This window comes from Tamandua tetradactyla, chromosome 4 (assembly GCF_023851605.1).
Source record: "Tamandua tetradactyla isolate mTamTet1 chromosome 4, mTamTet1.pri, whole genome shotgun sequence".
Taxonomy (NCBI): domain Eukaryota; kingdom Metazoa; phylum Chordata; class Mammalia; order Pilosa; family Myrmecophagidae; genus Tamandua; species Tamandua tetradactyla.
In genome coordinates, this window is record NC_135330.1 from 45,677,361 (window position 1) to 45,699,947 (window position 22,587).

A 22,587-nucleotide genomic window follows, 5' to 3' on the forward strand; every position below is an offset into this window, starting at 1 on the left:
ATACAGTATAGTCAGTGCACAGATTATCACAATGGATATAAACTACACAAATATTGTGAGAAACACGATTGAGAATTATATCATTAAAGCGTCATTTTCTTTCCCTTATACTTACATTCCCATTTCTAATTCCTTTAAAAGAATTATGCTATAAAGAGAAGCAAAAGACTGCTAAGAATGTTTTACCCATGAAATAGTGTTATTATACATGCTAGTTAATTCAGAATGAGAATTTTCTATTTTGCTCATCTAAGTTTAAGTAAGTAGATGAATGACAAATGAAGTAGCTGGTAAGAGATTATATGACTTGTGAATGATCATATAGCTCGTTATAGATAAAAGTTGGTTTATCTGACTTCCTGGATAGAATGATGGGTTCAGTGGGTCAAATTTGTCAATATTTACTTAATTACACATACCTCACTTTTCCCTCTTAATATGGAAGACTGTGGAACTTTGAATAGAGCAAACTACACTTTGATTCAACTATATGAGTTTATTTGGTCAGGTGATATAGATCACAATGTTTTCAGTTATTTGTATCTGAAAAGCCAACTGTGGCTGAGCTTTTGGCTGTTCACAAATATTCTGGATTCTCTTCTAGGTACACGATAAAATGGCATTTCTCTGTTTCCTCTAAAATTGAGTTTGGCAATGAAATGTGATCAGAGGTAATGTATAGCTTTCCAGCAGAAACTTTAAGAGTTAATAACAATTTACTGAACAATTTACTGCCTCCATAACCAAACCACCTTAGATGGTGGCATTTCCCTCAGACTGAGTCCAGGAGTGAGGACAATGCAGAGCAGAGTAATCAGCCAACGTGTGGTAGACATGCAACATAAATGAGAAATGAGCTTTCTCATTTTGAGATCTCAATGTGAGATTTTAGGGTATTTGTTACTGTAGTGTTACCTAGTCTACCCTGACTTAAACAGAAATTGCAGCCAGAAATGGAGTTAGGGACAGTGCTGAAGAGAGCAAAGGTCTGAACTTGTGGCACTGACTGAGTATATCTTGTGTCTCAAGAACAACTTTATTAGGGGCTGGAATGATGACAATCCATGAGAATCAGTAAGGAAACAGCTGGTAAAAATATTGCCAGTGGTAGCTGGGGAAGAAGATCATGCACCTAATAAACTCAGTGCCAGGAAAGAGGTCAGAAAATAGAATGTTAGTTCTGTTGCCGTTGACTGTTTCTGGCAAGGGTAGGGCAAGGAATTACACTCTGTCAGAGTGATGCAGTGCTCCAGATGGTGGCTGCTCTGTTTAGCCTGAGTCCTAGAGTGAGGAGACAGAGAGAAGACCTCACAGCCAACTCGCAATGGACAAATAGTGTGAGGGGAAATAAATCCAATGTCATAATCCAAAGACAATTTTGGATTATGCATTTTTGTGGTCTTTGATTTCTAATATTCCATATCAAGTTCAGAGAAGAACTGACAAGTTTAAAAGCACAAATAAAAGGGTATAGAGAGACCAAGAATCAGGTAAGGTTGAAATAGGCAACTGTTCTCAACTTCCAATATTGAAATAAATGATTTAGTTACAATGGCCAATTAAAACTCATACAATTAAAAATATAATATGTGGTTTAATGGTAGAGTGCTTGCCTTCTATGCAGGAGACTGGGGTTCTATTTCTGGACCATGCACCCCACACCCCCACACCAAAATGAAAAATAAATCTAGCATCTGGTCTCCATGCTCCTTGTTAAGCCACTGAATACATGGAATACATGAATTTGTCTTCCAAAAGAAGGTGTGGCACCCAATAAGTACTCCCAATTAGGGGGTGTGACACAAGTAAGAGTAATAAAATTTCACAATTCAAGTGAAAAAGATGAGAAGGGGGAGAGGATGAAAAGAAAAAGAAAAATATAAAACATGGGAAACACATCCAGAAAAAATAGAATTGAAGATGGAGCTATTGGCCCAAGGCGCTGATTAAACTCAAATGGATAAAAGATAAATCCTTAAGTTAGTTATACTACCAAAGAACCCATGACTGGGCTAAAAATGCTGTGCTGTTTAAGATTTAAAAGGACCTTTTGGTCACAAATGTTTGGCGAGAAAGGAGATTGAGAATGCTGTTCCCTGAGCATATTCTCCAAATCAGACCTCATTTGTGGCTACGGAGAAGGAGGAAATAGTAACAACCATTCACATGTATGAGCTTGGATCCATGAAAAACAATGTATAAGGGAGAAACTCCAGGACAGAAAAGCTGAGGACTAATTAGTGGGTATTCCCCACCTCCAGGTAAAGGGGCCCTCAAAATGTCTTCCCTATAGGATTTCAGAATTGTAATACACTTGGACTTGCTCTGTATCTCCTCGTCTTCCCCCTTCCTAAGGAAGGGTTTACTGTAGTTATCCTGACCAATCTGCCTTGAAAAACCTGATATATATATATAACTTTATTTTTGCTTCATACGTCTTTAGATCAAAAGAAGCCACATTTGAATTTGATGAAAAGGTTATAAGAGTCATTCCATCAAGCTAGACTAAGCAATAGATGGGACTTTTGTTTAGTCCACCGGAGATAGGTTAAGTGGGTTCTGCATTTGGCAAGAGCAGGAAGTTGAATACCTGGTAACAAAAACAGTGCATTATAGATTTATTAGAGCTTTTCACATGTATTTAGACTCCTTAACCAGGAAAATAATAATTTATGCATTTCTTTACCCTCTTTGAAGTGAGGCATAGGCAAAGTGTTTTGGTTAATGAAATGTTAGCACTTGTGTTATGTGTCACTTTCAGGCAGAAGCTTTATGATACAGTGAATATACAGCTTGCCATGATGAGCTCTTTCCCAAATGGGGACTTCCTCTGTCAGCCTGAGACCTGAAGCAAAAAGTCATAGAGCAGAGCCCACAAGCAACTAGCAGTGGGGAAGTAAAGAAGAAATAAAACTTAATGTTATACTCCCCAGATATCATTGAGTTTTTATTGTTATTATTCTTATTATTCTGCAGTATTATCCAGCCTGTCCTGAATGATAGACAATCTCAAATTGGCTTAACTTTGAAGGGAATCATTTGGTTCAAGCAACTTAAAGTCCAGAGGCAAGGTGGATTGGAAGCAGAAAAAATTAAGCAGCTCATTGATGTGATTTTCCACACAGCGTGGGTCAAGCAAGTCTCATGGATGCTGTTAGACCACGTAAAAAGAAAAGCTAATGACTCTCTCTGTAGATATTGTGGAAAGCAAGAACATTTTCTTTGCCTCCACATGCTCCAAGAAAATATCTTCTTGGGTCTCACTGAGTCAGTTTTACATGTGTCCTGAACTTACATTTGTAACTGGGGAAATTAACTCCAGTGATTCATCAGCACCAGTCAGAGCCCAGCTTGGGAGCTCAGTGTGAGCTTAAGCCCATATATTATGAAATGCTAAGAAGGGAAGTGGGCATTCCTCAAAGAAATTGTTGAATACTTTACTGTCAAGGAAGGAAAATGAAAACTGGGCAGCAAACAATAAGATTTGATTAAAAATTTTAGCGTGTAAAATGGTCTGTTAGTTACAATTCAAATATTTTGTTGAGATAAAGTTATTTCCTCTGAAAAATTTATTTCTTCCGTAAACAAATGAATATCAGCTGGTTTGAAAATCACAGTGTTATGAAAAAGAAAATTAAGAATGCTCTACATAAAAATAAAACGAATAAATAGATCATTAAAAAAACATTGTAAATCAAGCTAACAAAACCTTTACATAGTACTTTAGCATTCAATACATTTATCATTACGGCATTAGTGTATCTGATTTCAAATCAAATGCTAAAATGGACCATGTTCTCTAAAAGTAATAGATAAACAATTCCCATTACAAGATGGCCTCTAGTTTCTATTTATGCATCACCAAATCAATATCCTTCCATCTAACAGGCATCATCCTAAGGAAGATATATGTTGCAAGAATATACAAAACATCTCAGATTTCCTATCCCCCAAGTGAGAACACGAGTTTTCCAGAGTAAAAATGTCATGTAGAAGGGAGTGCAAGGGTAGTTCAGTGGTAGAATTCTTGCCTGCCATGTGGGAGACAAGGGTTCAATTCCCGGTCATGCATTTCCCAAACAACAACAACAACAACAAGCAAAAAAAAAAAAAAAAAACAAGCAAAACAAACAAAAATTCAACAAATTATGCTGTAATAATAGGATACTCACATGAAAAAATAATGAAAAAATAATGAAATGTGACCCCCCATACAGCATACAAAAAAATACATCATGTAGAAAAATATCTAAATGGTTGGTGTTTTATGTCAATGAAGCTCATTATTTTTTAAGATTATTTGATATTTACAATCATATTATCATATGCCATACTTTTAGACTAAGTAATTGTTTCTCATTCATTCAGAATATAGTTGTGAATAATTTGGAAAATTACTAGGAGAAATCTGTGTTCGCATATATTTAGTGATTAATTGTCACACAATCTTGGTAAATGTTTGTATAGTACAATCCATATTACATGTTGGTTTTGATCATTTAGCTATAACTGTAAAACTGTAAGGACCTCCAGTTTTCTAATTAAGTTGGCATCCTTGATCTGGATCTGAGTGGAAGATTTCTCTAAGTACCGGTAAAACAATTTATGATTTTTGAATATTTATATATGCAGCATAAACCAGTTTTTGTTTAGTTACTGCTATTGTGAGAGTATATGTTTCATTTTTTCTGCCTTCAGATTTTCCTGTATATTTACCTATAACTTTAACATATATCCATTTTTTTACTCTAGTCAGTGTTACATATACTGCATCAATATTTCTTGTTAAGCCTTAATTTGTATTAAAAAACTAAACTTAAAGAATGATTAGATTTGTTTATATATTGTTATTATTGCAGAAAATTCTCACAGATTGCAAGATAAGAAAAAAGAAATAAATTTTATTTTGAAATTCCCAGACTCTTTCATATGCAGACAGTAACAGGTATATTTTACAGGACCTATTTATTACAAAACAAAACAAATTAAATATAAAAATGATTTATTCAAAACTAATCTGATTTACTGATTGTATTTTACATTTGGCAAAACAGAAAGCACACACAGGTGAAAATTATTTACATACAAGTTATCCTGACCTAACAGAATTTTTAATAGCATTTTCTTCCTTTTTGTGTGGTGAAGATTATTGCACTCAATATTGTTATTCTGCATTCTAATTGATATGCTTTATTTTGCTGTTTATATTTAAGGAAGTATTTAATTTATCACTCGAATACTGTATTTTTATTAAATAAATTATAAACACTTCTCCCAGCTTCATTAAAATATATTTTAGATTTGTTATTTAAAATATTTTGAATTTTCAAGTTAAGTTGAATTAAACATTTGAAATTAACCTAAAACTCCACCCTCTTCCAATTTCGTGGGCTATCTTCATATAACTGAAGTTGAATTTTAGGCATATAGATAGATATACACAAATGATTATCTATCTTACCTAAAATTCAGGAATCCCCAGCAAAAATGTTTAGAGTGTTACTTACACATGAAACTGATGCACAGCCACTCATCAGGGAAATGAAATAAGCTATTGTATTTCCTTACAATCAAAGTACTTAAAATAAGGGTGATCAACTTAATGAAGTCTGTGGGAGGTAAGAACATTTTAGAAACATTTTCCCAATATATTCTCTTTTCCCTTGCTTCTTCTATTGTTTACTATATGTGTCTAACTAAAAGTACTCCTCTCAAAGCCATCATAAGTGTTCCTTCATACAGTTTACTAATTTTGGATTGAAGCCAATGCAAATTAAATAACATTTTACCAGTGTTCAGTTACAACTGTGGATAATTGAATGTGGTTTTACTAAAGATATAATGCATTAACAAAATATGTGTGTTCACTCTTTAACTATTTATACACTGAAATTGAAAAAAATAAATTGCCTGCTGATGCTTCATAAAATTTACAGCAATGTCATGGAAACTCCTCAAATTAAGTACGAATCACGTAAATACACACATTAAAACAAATAATTGAATACAAAATATTACAGTGTTGGAAATTGTTTCAATGATATCACTGCAACAAGTAGTTTTATTCTGTATATCATTATTTTTGTCACACAACACACTTGAAAGCAGCAGGATAAAAGCCTGTGTTCTAAGAGGCAGATGGACAACCCAAATGGAGGTAAGATTAAAACTATGACTTTTATTAGTACTCTTGTCGAATTGCTTCTAAATCTCCAGTCAGTAAATGTTTCTGTACACAATCATATTGTCTATGAAAAATGCTAGCTTTATTTCTTTCTCTTTATGCTTCTTATTTGTTTTTCTTTCCTAGTTGGGCTAACAAGGATATTCATCAGTACAAGTAATAATAATGAGCCACACTGTCTCATTCTTGATCTCAGGGGAAGTCTTTCAATTTTTACCTTCATGTGAAGGTTTTAGAATTATTAGAACATGCATTTTATTCCCATCTTTACCCATCTGTTCTTTAAAGCCTTTTCGTCATGAATCAGTCTAATATTTTTCTGAATTTATTGGGATGTTTATAAGATTCTTTTCTATTTTCCATTAATGTAGTGAATTAATTAGATTGTTTTTGTAAATGCAGTAATAGTGGAATAAATTCTATTTAATTATAAAGTTTATCATTTTTATATTTTACTCTCTATAAATGAATAATATTTGTTTAAAATTTTCACATGTATGTTCATAAGGAAGATTGATCATAATTTTCTTCTTTTATTTCTGAAAGTTCTTATAAGGAAAGCTTTTTAATACTGTATCCATTTTTTAAAAGTATACTGAACAATATGTTAGCAAATTTTTGGTGCAAAATTCTTCATAATAACCTCATAATTTTTATGATGTGTGTAGCATCTTTAGTGATGTGCTCTTTTACATTTCTTTTACTAAAAAATGTTTTTTTTAAATATTATTTGCCTTGATTATTCTTGGTAATCATTAGTCATATTAATCTTTTCAAGTAACCAACCTGTTGCTTTGTGGATTTTCTGTAACATGAATATTTTCTACTGCATTGGTTTCTGCCCTTCTCTTTATTTTCTCCTTTTATGTAACTTAAAGGGATAGTTATTTCTCTTTAAAATTTTTAAGGTGAAAGTTTTAATAGCTGATTTTTAGACTTCCTTCTCTTGTAAAGTATGGTACAAACCTATAAATTTCCTTCCAAGCAATTGTTTAGCTGAATTACACAATTTTCAATGTATTCTATTTTCATTATCATTCAGTTCACCATGTTTTCTAAATTTTTTAACTTCTTTTTGACCAACAAATCCTTTAGGAGCCCATTAATCAGTTTGCAGGCTATGGGTATTACTTACTTAACTTCTAATTATTGCTTTCAGCATGATTCTATTGTGGTCAGAAAACATAGTCTGAAATTTGTTCAGGTTTGATTTATGGTCCATCCAATGATGAAATTTGGTAAATACCCCAGATGTACTGGAAACTAATATTAATTTTTTTGTGTCTTTACATATAGTCTATATATTTCAATTTGGTCAATCTCATTAACTTTCCATTCTGATTCTCTGAATCTTCACTAATATTTGTTCTATCACTTATTGCAAGGTATGTTAAATTCACAACCATCATCATGATTGTGAATTTGTCTTTTGTTCCTTTTAGTTCTAGCATATTTTTCTTCATGTTTTTTAGATGTCCATTCATATTTATAATATATTACTGTTGGATGAATTTTATTATTATAAAATATCCTTCTTTTCTTTATCTATATTAATGTATCTTACCTTCAAATTTGCTCTTTTACAAATTTTCTTATCTTTTTGGCTAAGTTTACATTATAACTTTTTTTCTCACTCCTTTATTTCAACTTCTCTATGTTCTTATATTTGAATGGTGTCTCTGGTAAGCAGGAAATTGTCTTTTTTTATTCTTATTATTTTAAACAATCTTACACTGTGATCTTTTATTTAAAATATTTAATATAATAAGTAAAATAAAATATTTGATGTAATAAGTAAAATTGAATATTTAATGTATGATCCTGGACAGTAGATTTATATGTAACCCAGGACCATTTAATGAAAAGAAAATGCAATCTTATCCTCCTGTACATTATTTCTATTTGAACCAGATCTTCAGATCTTTTTGTTCTCATTTTCTTCCTTATCCTCTTATTTTTGAATAATAAAATAATTTTATATGATTTTCATCCTCTATTATCTTTTAAGTAAACATTCTTTTACTCTTTTTAGAGGCTATCCCAGAGATTATAATGTATATTCTTAATTAATTTCAGTAGAATACAAATTATTTCTATTAGCAGATCCTCAGTAATGTCAGTACCTCAGAATGCTTAATTCCCTTTCACTCATCACTGCATTATTGTTGTCATATATTATAATTCTACGTATTATTTTATTCCACATCACATTACAATTATTTTGCACAGTCAATATTCATTTACTTACCTACATATTTGCTAGTTCAAATATTACTCTTTTCCTTTGCATTTCCAGGTTTTTACCTAAGATTGTTTGTCTGAATACATCTTTATTTCACCATTGAATTTGAAAGTATTTTGCAAAGTTATATAATTCCATATTTATAGTTTTCTTTTTCTACGAAAATATCAAAATCTATTGATGTTGTTGAGAAGTCAGGCTTATTATTGCTCATTTGAAAATAATATGCTTTTTTCCCTCTTAATATGTTAAAAATGTTTTTCTTCCCTTTGTTTTCATATACTGTAAATCTTATTGTATTTGTGTTTTTCTTTGTATTTATGTTGCTTTGTGTAAGTCCTATCCTATCTGTTTTTCTTTGTATTTATCTTGCTCGTGTTTTCTGAGTTTGGAAAACTCCAAGTTGCTCTCGGTTTTAAAAATCTGTGTCCATTATCTCCTCATATATTGTTTCTGCCAATTTTTTTCTCTACGATTCTCCTATGCCTAAAGTTCAGATATATTAGAACTGTTGCTTATCTCACATTCCTCTTGTTCTTTCATCCATGTTTCTTTTCTTTCTTCTTCCTTTTTTTTTTCTTTTAACCATTTCCTTTGTCTATATTTCATTGTCCTGTCTTCATGATATTCACTCATCTGATCACCCACTGTGCCAAATCCCTGATTAAAACAAAACTTTCATTTATTGGTATCAGATATTGCAATTTTCACTTTTCTACTCCCCTTTGAGCTTGTTTTATGAATTCTAAATATGGTGCATTTCTTAATCTTTTCATTTCTTTTTTTGAACACTTTCATAAAAATTATCTGGAAATATTTTCTGCTAATTTCAATACTTAGATCATCTTGCTTCTACTGTCTTACATATTTTCTTTTGTTAGTGCTCATAAAGTCTCGTCTCTTCACATATATTATAACTTTGTGTTTTATGTGAGAAATCATTTATAAAAATAATTGTAAGCTTTCAGGAAATGTTTGAATCCTCCACATGGGTCACCATCTCCTTTATTTAGCAGATGGTATGGGAACTTATCTCCTTCATTCGATCAGGATTTGAGCTAGGTCAGTGTTATAATTGTTCTAAATATTCTTTCTTTGGTTCTCCCTTGCTCTGAGTGTGTAGACTTCCAGAGCTTCCAATTAAGTACCTGGTCTCGTTAGTCGTTTAACCCTGTCGAAAATTTAACTCCATATAATTTGAAAATTTTTAGTTTATCTGTTTAGATGCTTGTCACATCTAGATTCCAAATGAGGCAAAAGTCTTAAATGGGGAACTGGTTGTGCATTCAAGAGAGCTTAAACCCTTTTTTGCCACTTCAGTCTACTGTGAATGACAAATTTTCTTCAGGTTTCTCTGTCTCAGTGTAGTAGCATTTGTGAGGGGCTAATCCTAGAATATTATCCTTTAATTCTGCTTTGAATTAATAAATATGCCCTAGGGAAAAGTACCTGTAAAAAACTCAGTGCCCTAGGGAAAAGTACCTGTAAAAAACTCAGTGTCAATTTATTATTCCCTCTAGGTATTTTCTACTCTTCTTTCTTTTGCTTTCAAGTTCCTCCCCCAGTGGGTCTTGATCTTCTAAACTCCTGGGGTCTGTGGTAAACTTCATTTTGTTTTCAAAGGTCTTTGACCTAATTCTTTAATGATCAGCACAATTTAAAATTCAGAAAAATATCTTATAGCAAAATATGATCTTATTTAGGCTCATTGAGCCCATAATTTTGTCACTCCAGTCTCTCCAAAGGCTTTTCCTGGTTTATCATTCTCCTATTCTCCTATCAGTCACTCAGCCAGAGGAATGCACAGTTCTCAGCTTCCACACTAAAGTAAGAGCTGCCAAAGAGAGGAAAAATAAAACAAACAAAACTGTGAATCCTCAACTTGAGTCCAATAGACTCTCTTGCCAGGAATTTAGTCCATTTAGTTTTTGTTGCTTCCACACTCTATTATGGCTTTAAAAATATAATTAAAAAAAATTAATCCAGCTTTTTACTTATTGTCAATGGAAAAGTTGGCTTGCTGCAATTTATTACATTTTATATGAAACGAAAGCCAAAATGCTTATTTGTGATCTTTCTTTAATGCTGTTTGAATGGAAAATAATAAGTACCCTATTTTATTTCCCCAAATTCAGAGAATGGGAGGACTCACTGGTCTAAACTAGCACACACTGTGAAAATATATGTACTTAAATTTAACCCCAGGAACATTACTTTATATTGTTATTTTCTAAAATTGGAACATGCCATAATTCTTTAGAAATATCAGATGGTTCTGAATACACAGTTTATTTTAAATGGCTAATACATGATTTTTGACTATTAAGTTGGTAAAATTGGAAAAGCTGAATTTGAGAAGAGAAAGTAATTAATTTTTCCAACAATATCAAAAGGATACATACCTTTGATTCTACATAGTTTGTACTGTTTATGCAAATATAAATGTTACTAAAATTGAGGAAGACTATTTACTATACTCCATTTTAATAGAAACATATCTTAAGAAACACTACATCTACCCTAACATCTATTACCTCTATTAATACAGTTACTTAAATATATTTATATATTCATGTAAGCTTTTGGTCTATTATTTGGTGGAACTATACAATAAAAAGTAGGTTACTTGTTAAAACCATAAATTGTAGGTTTTCTTATTTAGAAGATCCATTATCCCTTTGCTACTGTGGTTGGCTAAATGAATCATAAGAAGAATCAAAACATTCATGTGTACAAATCTGACCTCTTGCCAGGTAGAATCTCTGCCAATATGAAAGTTAGTTATATCCAGTATATTTTTGACTAAATGCTATATAATTATACTAACACCCTGAGAATTTTTATTACTTTTTAATTATGAATCTGATTGTATATTTTTATTTTAATATTTTTTTATGTTGAGGCTTCTTTTACATTCCTTTATTGTTTTAACTTCAATGCTTTATTAAATGTACACTCTTACATGTTGTGTACTCAGTAAAAGCAACACTGAAAGCAGACAGATTCATTCATGAAAGTTCACGAATAACTAAAAGCAAAACCCACAGAACACTATTAAATCAGAATTGATTTAATTTTGTAGTTAAGTGAAAGGTGAGTACTTATGATATTCATATTAATGTTGACAACATATAAAACAAACTCTACACTTTGCCTAACAAATGAAACTTGGAAGCCAGTATCAAATACTCCTGAGATATGGCAGATGATGTTTTTGAATTGAAAAAGGCAAGGGTTTTTTTTATTAAATGTCTAATCTATCAACTCAAGAGCAGCCTAAGCACTAAAGTCAGCACACAGAGAAATACACAAAGTACCATCTATGCATTCAGTAAAATACTGAATAACCAATAATAAAAGTAATTGTATTTTCATTTGAAAGACTGATAATAAAAAATTAAAATCAAATATCTTGCAAATATGTGATAGCTTCTTTTTTTTCCCTAAGTGGTAAAATAGGTTTTCCAATATAGTTTTTTTTTTTTTGTCAAAGTTTAGAATTATTACATCTAAGTATATGTCTTACCTGAGTCCTCAAAGTCACTGTTGTAGACTTTCCAAGTTTCAGTTATTCGAAGAAGATTGTCTTCCATGGCTTGAATGTCCATGGAGGGACAGTTGCATTCTGGGAATTTGGGACCACACTGACACCAGCAGTCATTGTCTTTGCAGATAAACTCTCCCTCTGAATTACAAGCAATATAGCTCAAAGCTGCTTGTACAAAATGCTCCTGAAGATAGTCTGGAAGGAGGACTTGAAGCCCTTAAAGAAAAAAAAACAAGTAAACAAATTTATTCTTCAAAAAAAGTAAAATACTTATTCTACATAGTTTGTACTATTTAATAAAATTTAATACAATGTTCAAAATTAAATATATTAATGTCTGTATTTATGTGCCATTTAAAACTGTTATTAGAAAATTATCTAAGTCTACGAAACTGTAAATATTTATAATACTTTCCACATTGCTGACTCCATATGCAATTCAAGAATCCCAGAAACTATGGAGGTATCAATCCCTGAGACTGTCTGATTTTGTTTTTTAAACTTATCTAAGTAGCTTTTTCATTTAACTGATCATAATATTTGGGTTACTTTTACATAATGTGGTTAGAGCCTGTCGGCCTATAGCTTTTGAAAGTAGGCATGCAAATTTATTTTCCACCACTATTTTCAAATGCTTTTTAATCTTTTCATCTTCTTTTCAGACTATCATCCCATATCTACTTAGATTAAATAATACAAGGGTAAAATAGTTGTGGAAAGTTGCTGGTAATGCATATTTCATTCTATTAACAACACATAAATAGTACGGCTGTTGTTGAGGAGTGATCTCTAAGACTGACAACCAGGAAGCAGATGGACTGTAGTAGTTATCTCACAGTTCATTTCCTTGACATGCATAAAGACAGTCCTGGTGATATACCTCATTACTTTTCTAGATGCAGGTTTGATGAAGTTGCTATTTCCTTAGAAGACTCTCAGAAGTGAACACAAGGGATGTAAAATTAAATGTGAGGTATTGCCTTTTTCTTTTTTCTCATGAGCAGGCATCAGGAATCGAACCTGGGTCTCTAGCATGGCAGGTGAGAACTCTACCACTGAGCCACCATCATACCATGCAGTACTGTCTTTTGATAACTATTTATAGTAAATAAATTTGTAAATATTTTATATTTATTATAATATTTCAATGAAAATTAGTAACAATATTTTGCATTATATTCAAAGACCTACTAAAAGGTCTATAAATACACAAACTAGTCAGTAAGGAAAAATATGTATAAAAGTAAGGAAATAGCTTGCCAATACAGAATCACAATTTAATACAATTTTGAACTTTTAAAGTTTTTACATGTTCCCTTTCCAATGAAAATAGTTAGGCCTCTAACTATTATCTGAGATTGATAAATAATAGTCAATTAAGATTTAGGGAAAAAATCTACTTTAAATACATTTGACAAATATACCTAGTCATTTTTTCTGGTTAACTCTCCTATATGTTGATCAGGAAAAATATTCAGTTCTACATTCATTTATATTCATTTTCATTTCAACTTAAGTTTTTAAAAAGTGTTTTTTATTTTTTTCAAAGAGAATTCCTAGGTGGGGTTAAGATACGAAGATAGGTCCTAATTGAGGTGGCTGTATTAGAAGCTTTAGTGCTCTGTCTCCCAACAGAAGCTTTGAACAACCAGAAAGAATTGGTGGAAACAACTTCAGAAAACAGTGGAAGGAGTGTAGTGACAGGGCAAGGATCAAATCAAGGAAAAGGCCACTTAAAAGTTGTAGGATCTTGTGGCACCCTGGCTGTCCCCTCCCGATCCCCTCGCCAGTTTCACATGGAGCCAACCCCATACTCCAAGCGTGGTCTTTGGTCCTGATTTTAGAGGGCGCAGAATAAAGCTCATCACACACTGGAGCATTTATGTAAAAATCTATCTATCCGGAAGAGTGATGTGAGAGACTGAACCAGGACACTCATTGCCGGCTCATAATCCCAGAACTCGCCCTTCAGGTAGAAGGCAGCCCATGGAGTTTTTCTGCAGAACATTGCTGGAGAGCAGTCCACTCATGGTTGCCTGGGGTAGGAGACTGTTGGTGTAAGACATATATCGCAACGTCATGCACCCTGAGATAAGTGTTTCTTAGAGAAGTGGGGCCTTAGTATCAGTGTAAATGGGGGGATTCCTAAGCCATACTTGCATTCCCAAGGCAAGATGCAAGCACACGTGCAAAAAGAATGAGCAGAGATCTTTTACTATGGTCTCCAGCTATTCTCTAAAATCATCGTATGGATAAGGTCTGAAAGAAAGCTCTCAAATAAGTCAATCTGCAGAAAGGTATTTTCTTTTTTTTCTCTTATTTGTTAGCTCCAGACATTCAAATAAACAAACATAAGCTGGAAACAAGCTTAAGAAATAGTGCATCAGAACACAAAATCCAGTGATAACATATTATTATATCAAAATGTCCAAGCTTCAACAAAAGATTACAGAACATACAAAGAAGTAGGAAGTGATAGCCTAGGCAAAGGAAAATATTAAAGCATTAGAAACAATGAGTTGGATATGAAAAACTGACAATTAAAATTCTTTAAAAAATATATTTTTAAAAATGTCCTACACATACTCAAAGAGCTTAAGGAAAACATGGACAAATGACTAAAATAAATGAGGAATATGATGGATGAACACAAAGTGAATGTCAATAGAGAGATGGAAATTACTAAGAAAATCCAAACAGAGATGAAGACCATAGTAGCAGAAATTAAAAGTTCCCTAGAAGGGTTCAACAGCAGATTAGAGACGGCAGATGGATAGACAGATCAATAGAGAGGTATTCCAAGTATAGCAAAATGGTAATATTGGTGTATCTGGATATCTTGTGGAATAGAAATATATGTTGTAGTTTTCTTTCTGGAGTTTGATTTTAATAAGGACCTTTGTAACTTTGGTAGTACTTCAAATATAAAGTTAATAAAAGAATTATCAAGATGACTCTATCATATTCCTTCTCCTAAAGGTACTTGAAGTATATTGAGGACAACTAAGAGAAGTAACTATATAAAACATCACATGACAGTATTTAGCAACTACAAATGAAGTAGTACACATAATTCACTTAATATAATTAACTGATTAAGCAATTATATTAGGTTCACAAGATTAAGAAAACTTTATGAAAAAATAGGACTTTTGCATTTTTTAGACATGGATAGTTTTTAACTTTGAGAGGTAGCTTGTTGGTGGCAAAGGATGATATATTAATGGCATTACACACAAAGATTGGGATGTTATTTTTAAAATAGCACATACTAGTACTGTTTCAATGCATATGAGCTATAAAAATGAAATGAGTGAGTTTATTAGAAAGGTCAATTTGGAGTCATCTTATTGAAGATCCTATTTTATGGCGAAGTGTATGGGATGTACCACTTCTTAAGTACCACTTAGATATACAAATCACTGATGTTTCATAAGCATGTACATTATTTTGAGTGGTACTTATTTGGAAGAAAAAGGAATAAAGAAAAGAGATTTGTTGAGACCAAAAAAAATAAATAAAATAAAACAAAAAAGACCTAAATCTGGGAAATGATGGAAAGAGGAGGAAGAAATAGAACAAGATAGAAGAGGAGAAATGAAAATCTAGTAGATGATACTTTATAAGGCAGGTAAAACATGCTAAATGGCAGAAGCATAAAATGATAAAGCAATCAAAATGTCTTTTAGTCCTATGGATGCCAAATTAGCATATACTTCAGAAGTAACTAGTGATTCCTTCTGAAAACATCCCTTTAGGTATTTGAAAACAGAAAGAATGAACCAGAGTCTCTGCTTATGAGATGTAGAAATCAATAAATAATGTCTGAGGAAACTAATTCTGTGTGGACCAGATATATAGAAAGTGCTGTTCTACTTCTACTTTAATTTGGAAAAAAAAAAAAAGGAGACATCACATAATAATAAAATCATAAAACAAATTATTTTACTACATCTTTTCATTTGAAAAAACAAAAGTGCTTTTGCAGAATAGAGAAGGATGGAGAAACAAATTGAGGAGTGACTGGTGGGAACAAACAGTGTGTTTGTTTTAAAAATGCATAAGCATTTCTGCCATATCGGTACATATCAATAGCTAAAAAGAGTAAGACTTACTGTAAAATCACACTAAAAATAACAAAGCTTTTGGGAAAAAATTAGGGCTAGACCATTCAAAACTTTGCAATTTTGTAATCAAATCATTAACAAAAACAATAATTGATACCTAGAGAAATAACTTGGACTATGTTGGCAGAGAACTCAGAGTGGCTAGGAGCTGCCCTAGGCGATTTTTAAAAAGTGTAGGAACAGTTGAGTGGAAATTAGAATCTCGTTAGTACTGAGGTGATGATTGGGAAGCAGAGCTCTGATTCTGTGGAGGCAGGCACGTGGGAAGACACCAGGCAGAACTGCAGAATAAAATACGCCTGTTTCCTGCACTGGCATCTAGTTTGTTTTGAATGAATTCTCTCACTTGGAACAGCTAGAAAATATGAACAAAATATTAATCTGTTTTAAGGGATCAGAAGGTCAATAAAGCAAGGAGATTTCTGGTACTCTTTTGGCAAGAATGAAATTCCTGCGGATAAAAGCCAAACACTGGGTGCAACTTCCCCCTCACTGTTTTGCCTGATCGGAAGGACAAAAGTAAAAGTCTTATGCCAGCCATGGTAGAGATAATAAATTCCTCAAGATTTTAGTTGGAAACCAGAAAGGCTATATATATATATACAGGGAGAAAACAAGAATAAAAATAACTAAATAAACTGGTATTCACTGGGTCTGAAGTCTAACCCTATACAGCTCAGTTCAAAATGGAATAAGGTGCTACCTACTAGAAGCAAAACTAAATCCTCACTGGAAGATTACATATCAAGAATCTAAAATTACTTTTACAAATCTTCATTCACAGCATCCAGAATTCATTAAAAATTATAATGGACATCTAATAAGTAAAAACAAAACAAAACAGGAATTTAGCCACAGGATACTCCTCTAGAGAGATTATCAAAAATGAACTGCAAATTAATTTCAGTTACATGATCAAAAAGTAAATGACAAGATGGACAATTTTGGAAGTGAACTGGAAATTATAAAAGTAAACGAACGGAAACATTACAAATAAAAATACATAAATTGGAATTAAGAAGCATTTGATAAATTTAACAGCAGACTTTACCCTGCAAAAGAGATAATTAGTAAACTAAAATATCAGAAGGAAGTATGAACAAATAATGAAAAGACAGAAGGATATAAAATAAAGAAGACAGCATGAAAGTCTATGGTTCATGATTGAAATATGTAACATACATTTAATTGGAACCCTAGAATGAGAGGAGGGAAAAGGTAAAAGTAATAATTGTGGAATAAATGTATGGGAATTTTACAAAATTGATGAGCGATAAAAGCAAATTGTGAAGTTATCTATATCAAAATAACAATGTCAAAATATAACATCTAAGTGAAAATGCTCAGCAGACCAGTGAATGGCACACCTGTTTTGCTCATGAATTCTCTAAAATGGATACAGAAAATTAAGCATCACCCTGGACTTCATAAAAGAGCCATGTAAACTTTTCAAACTACATTAAATAGATCCAAATTAGGTGTTATGGTATATTATACCTATTTATACTTTAAAGTAAAAATATTACATCACATTTCTATGTACCATAGAACCAAATGTAACCTAATCCTAATGATTTGTCATCTAACATTAACCTTTTAAAATAGAATATTAGCAAGCTGTTCTTAAATGTTTAAACATATACATATGTTATATGCTTCAATTCATAATTTCATTCTATTTTCCATACCAGTTTTTGTTCTGAGGTAAAATATTTTTATTCATATACGTCTTTTTCCTTTCCTTAATCACAAGGCTCTATTTCTTTGCCACAAAAATAAATGACTAAATATATTTTTTTCTGAGAGATGTATTAAAATTATATTAAATTATATAATTTCCCAGTAATGAAAATATTTAAATAAAATACTCAGGTTTAAATTATAATTAATACTTTACTACTCAGTTTAATAGGATTAAATTTATTACATGTATTGATAAATATATATTTTTTTTTTTTTTTTTTTAGAGAGAGGGAGGAAGGGAAGGAAAGACAGAGAGAAGGAAGGAAGGATGGAAGGAAGGAAGGGAGGAAGAAAGGGAAACATCTTTAAACATTTTCTTGTTTTATTGTATTTTGTTTGTTTGTTTGTTTTTTACATGGGCTGGGGCCGGGAATCGAACCGAGGTCCTCCGGCTTGGCAGGCAAGCACTTTGCCCGCTGAGCCACCGCGGCCCGCCCTGATAAATATATTTTAAACACAAATGTACTGTTTATTGAAATCCCATGACTTTAGTAAATGGATAAAGCTCATATTTCCAATTAGTTTATAAATATATATATACAGTTCTTTTGATAGAATAACACTGAGTTCAGCATAAATTATTTGTCTATTTTCATTTTAGTCGATATAAACACTGAGAAAATGTGTTCCACTAAATCAATAAATTGGTATAAAAAGTTTTATTAAGCAAAATCATTCTTTTTTTATGTTAAGCCCCCCAAAATTGTATAATGACTCATCATCCAAAATTACATTAAACTATTTATTGGATTATTTCAGAAACTTGTGTAAATTTTGTTAAAAGAAAATATTGGGATCCAAGTAATCTATTCACTCGATTTCTGAGAACTTTATCAAAGGGTCATTAACAATTATTTTAAATGGCTTTTTTGTGGGGGGGGGGGTATGGTCCAAGAATTGAACCCAGGTCTTCCACATGGAAGGCAAGCATTCTACCACTGAACCACCCATGCACCCAGATTTTAAATGGCTTTTGATTACTCCTGTTACGCTTTCATTCAGAGGAACTTTTCTGGCATGCTATACTCAGAAGGTTTGGGAAAAATTAAAACAGCATTGATTTCAATATATATTCGCCAAGACATTTAAAACAATTACCTTTTTTTCATATGTCTTAAGTAAATTTTCTTTTTTTAAGTACATTCATCAGTAATCTGGAGTTGTGAATATGGCTCATTCAATTTTTAAATATGTCTGCTTTATAAGCTACACCTTGTGGTCCAATAGGTAAATCAGGTTTACATGTGACCAGGAAACATTTTATTCACCTCATTTGTAATCCAAATTAATGTGTTATTTGTATGTTTTTGGTACTTCACTCATTTCTGAATGTTAATTGTAGATAGGTCAGTCCTAGAGTTTTGCTCTTAATATTCTGCTTCATGCTGCACCTGTCAACACTTCTTATCCATGCTTTATTTGCTTTGCTATGATAAATTTCTACTTCAGTAGCAATCCTCTGACCCCCAACCAAGAGTCCAGGGATAAACTGTCATAACTCCAGCTTTCTTTCAATTATATATCTGAATTTAGAAAATTCCAAAACAGAAGATCCTGATTCTAATACTTCTAAGACTTCATATTTTACTTAAAATCACAACGCCACTCAGAAAAACCATATGATCAACCACCTAAGTAAACAATGAACTAATTAGCCAACCATAAAAGACACAAAGCCCTACAGTAGTGCCATGGTAAAGGATTCTTTAGTGACATCAGGTTCTCCAATTGCTACTCTAGTCATGGACAGATTTTTCTGCTTCTCAAGGAAAAGCACCATGGTCACAAAGATTCAGAATTGAATGGTTTGCATCCTTTTGTAAAGTGAAAGGTGTGGTCAAAAGGTGAATCAATATGACACCTGGACTATAAATGCAAATCAAATTAAGAAAGAGTACATGTGAAAGTGGAGTGCATTTAAACTGATTTCTTAAGGTCATCTTTACAAAAGTTTTTGTACCCCTGTGGGTGCAAATAAAGTTGTAATAGTCAATTGAAAATACGCACCTGACAACTAAGTTGAAGGATACAGATGCAGACAGACATATTCAAATAATTGAAAAATGAGGAAATAACTATAGAAGAGCTGCTTCATATATTCTTTTTTTTTTTTTTGTATGCTGTATGGCAGGGGTCATATTTTGTCCTTTCCCATGTGAGAATTCCGTTATTACAGCACTCTTTGTTGAATTTCTGTTTACTTGATTTCTTTATTTCTTTGCGTATTTGTTTGTTTTTGCAGGGACTGGGGCTGGGTGCTGGGACGGAGGTGCATGGGCCGGGAATCAAACCCAGGTCTCCCACATGGCCGGCGAGAATCCTACCGCTGAACTACCCTTGCACCCCCTATACATTATTTGTGTTAACTTTTTTCAAAATTGATATACAGCAGATGTTTTCTTATATTTTGTCTTTATAAGATAGTCTCATTCTGAAACTGAACACAGTGCTAAACAGAAAGTATCACTAAATCTTGCTAACAACTTTTGCTAATAAACCAATTGAAATAATATGCAAATCCGTATGAATGTCCTTGTCCTTTCGCATCCATACATTTAAAAAGGATTAAGCAGTAGGGAATTGCAAGTAATATTAGTAGACCACTTTTCAATTTAAATGAGAGAAAACTATATTTTAATAACTTAAAATCTAAACTTGATAAATTTGATAGCCTTTAAAATGTTAAAATATTTAAGTACTTATTTGTAATTTTCTTCACAATTAAAAATAAATGACATTAATTTATTATAAAAACACAATGCTATTACATATTTCAAGGTTACAAATTTGAGAAAAGATGGCATAACTTATGGAAATTTTAAGTATTTTTATATAAAACAGAAATAATATGAATGCAGCTATAACATACAATGAGTAAAGAAAAATTAGAGAAAACCACTCAAAATAACCCCTTATATCAGTCAAATATATTTAGCCAATAAGTGTCACCAGAAAGCCTTTTTTGAACATGTTTATCTAGGCAAGCATATACGTATACATTCATAATTTTCCTGCCAATAGAAATGAACAAGTATACATGCCTATAACCATTAGTTTTAGGTAGCATATATTACTTAAAAGTTCTTATGCATAAAAACTCTCTGTTGAATTATATAACAAAAGAAGGTATTATTAAAGTAACTGATGAATTATTACCATTAGCACATTAACTTACCTTTAAAAGGGAAAATAATGTGAATATGTTTTTGATAATATATTCTAAAGAACATTTCTATTTATCAAAAGAAAAATGTAGTCATTTTAACTATGTTGTGTTAAATTAAAATGTCACCAGTTCATAATAGAAGGTACATAAATATAGTTACAAACTTTTCAAGAAGGTATAAGAGAAAAAAATTCAAGAAGACTTGTGGAGAAATTGCTATTTATTGAGATAAAGATTACTGTATGTAAGTAAAATGTTCTCCTGGTAAATTTTTCATCCATATAGATTACTCATTATGAGAAGAAAAGTGAATTTTGACATTGTCTTCACCTTGTCTAAAATGTTTTTTTTTCAGTTAAAAATTAGGGCATTTTTACGAGTTAAAAAATCTGTATCATATATACTACTTGTTTTAAAAATATATGAAAGAAATCACAACTGGATAAATATCATCCAGGCTGTACAGAATTAATGAAATTTTACCTACATACCTTGCAATTGAATCTTATTTTCAGGACTCTGAACCAGAACAGAACTGACAGAATCTAGGTTGTCATAGTTACTGCAGCCGAGAGGACCCGTCCGTGTTTCTGTTACCTGACGAACAAAACGGTAACTTTATTATATACATTAGAACTTTCAGGTTCTTTCAGTTCAGCGTAGTTGCTACACTCTAATATTGTATTTCTGTTGGTAAATAACACCAAAAGGTCTACGCTCTGATGCAAACCAGCAGTACACACTTTCCTAAGCTCAAAGGCACACTATAATTCCCTCTGTCTTCAATTCCGTTTTCTTCCTTTTGGCCAGGCATAACTCTTCCAGGAAAATAACAGAAGCTATGTATGGTCAAAAGTATCACTTATACAAGGTGAATGATTCTACCCTGACTATGACAGGGGCATGAGCCTTAAGATAGTAAATTTTGACTTACATGAAAAATTATTTTTTCCTCAGTGGATCAAAGTAATCTTCCAGGCTACTCTGTCTGAAAAACAGATTTCATTATTTTATTCTACTTTAAATCTGTAATTTTCTCATTTTTATAGGGGCATCAAAATCTAAACTCTTTTGTTTGGCTTCTATCTGTCCCACTTCTCCCAACAAGTGGACATTTTAAATTCAGTATTTTTGCTTATATGCCCTACTATACAACTTGATTAAAAAGGCCTCTTTCCCCTCTTTTCACTTCTCAGTTTTATTTGTCCTTAAGAAGAAACGCACATTAAATACAAAAAAAAAATAAAAAATAGGATTTGTTGAAGCCTTCCACCTGTAATATTTTACGGTTTCTATATAATTATGGCTTTCTATGTATAATTTTAGCACTTATTCATGGAATCTCATATATTAGGCTGATTTTTTCAATGAATGTCTCAGGATGAATATTTGCAAGAAAGAAGGTGACCAAGTTCGATCAATAATATGTGATTGGAAATTTACCCCATAGGCAATTTTAAATACGAACAAAATATTTTAAAGAAGAGTAGTATTGTAGTGATATTTAAAAACAGATTCTTTTCTGAGCCATCAGAGTGATCTTTTCCAAACATGATTAATATCATGTCACTCCACTAT

The 22,587-nt window shown here is 32.0% G+C and overlaps 1 protein-coding gene and 1 long non-coding RNA gene across 2 annotated transcripts in view; one reads left to right on the top strand and one right to left on the bottom strand.

Annotated features, from left to right (window-relative positions):
- Nucleotides 1-22,587, bottom strand: part of BRINP3 (BMP/retinoic acid inducible neural specific 3) — a 553,553-nt gene that overhangs the window by 133,630 nt on the left and 397,336 nt on the right. Inside the window, exons 5-6 of the mRNA XM_077157266.1 lie at nucleotides 21,501-21,606; nucleotides 11,953-12,189 (exon numbers count right to left, since the gene is read on the bottom strand). Of these exons, the coding sequence (XP_077013381.1) occupies nucleotides 11,953-12,189; nucleotides 21,501-21,606 (343 nt within the window). The remainder of the gene's footprint in view (nucleotides 1-11,952; nucleotides 12,190-21,500; nucleotides 21,607-22,587) is intronic.
- The window catches only part of LOC143680773 (uncharacterized), a 79,776-nt gene continuing 78,768 nt past the window's right edge, over nucleotides 21,580-22,587 (top strand). Inside the window, exon 1 of the long non-coding RNA XR_013174172.1 lies at nucleotides 21,580-21,621. This is a non-coding gene — a long non-coding RNA (uncharacterized LOC143680773). The remainder of the gene's footprint in view (nucleotides 21,622-22,587) is intronic.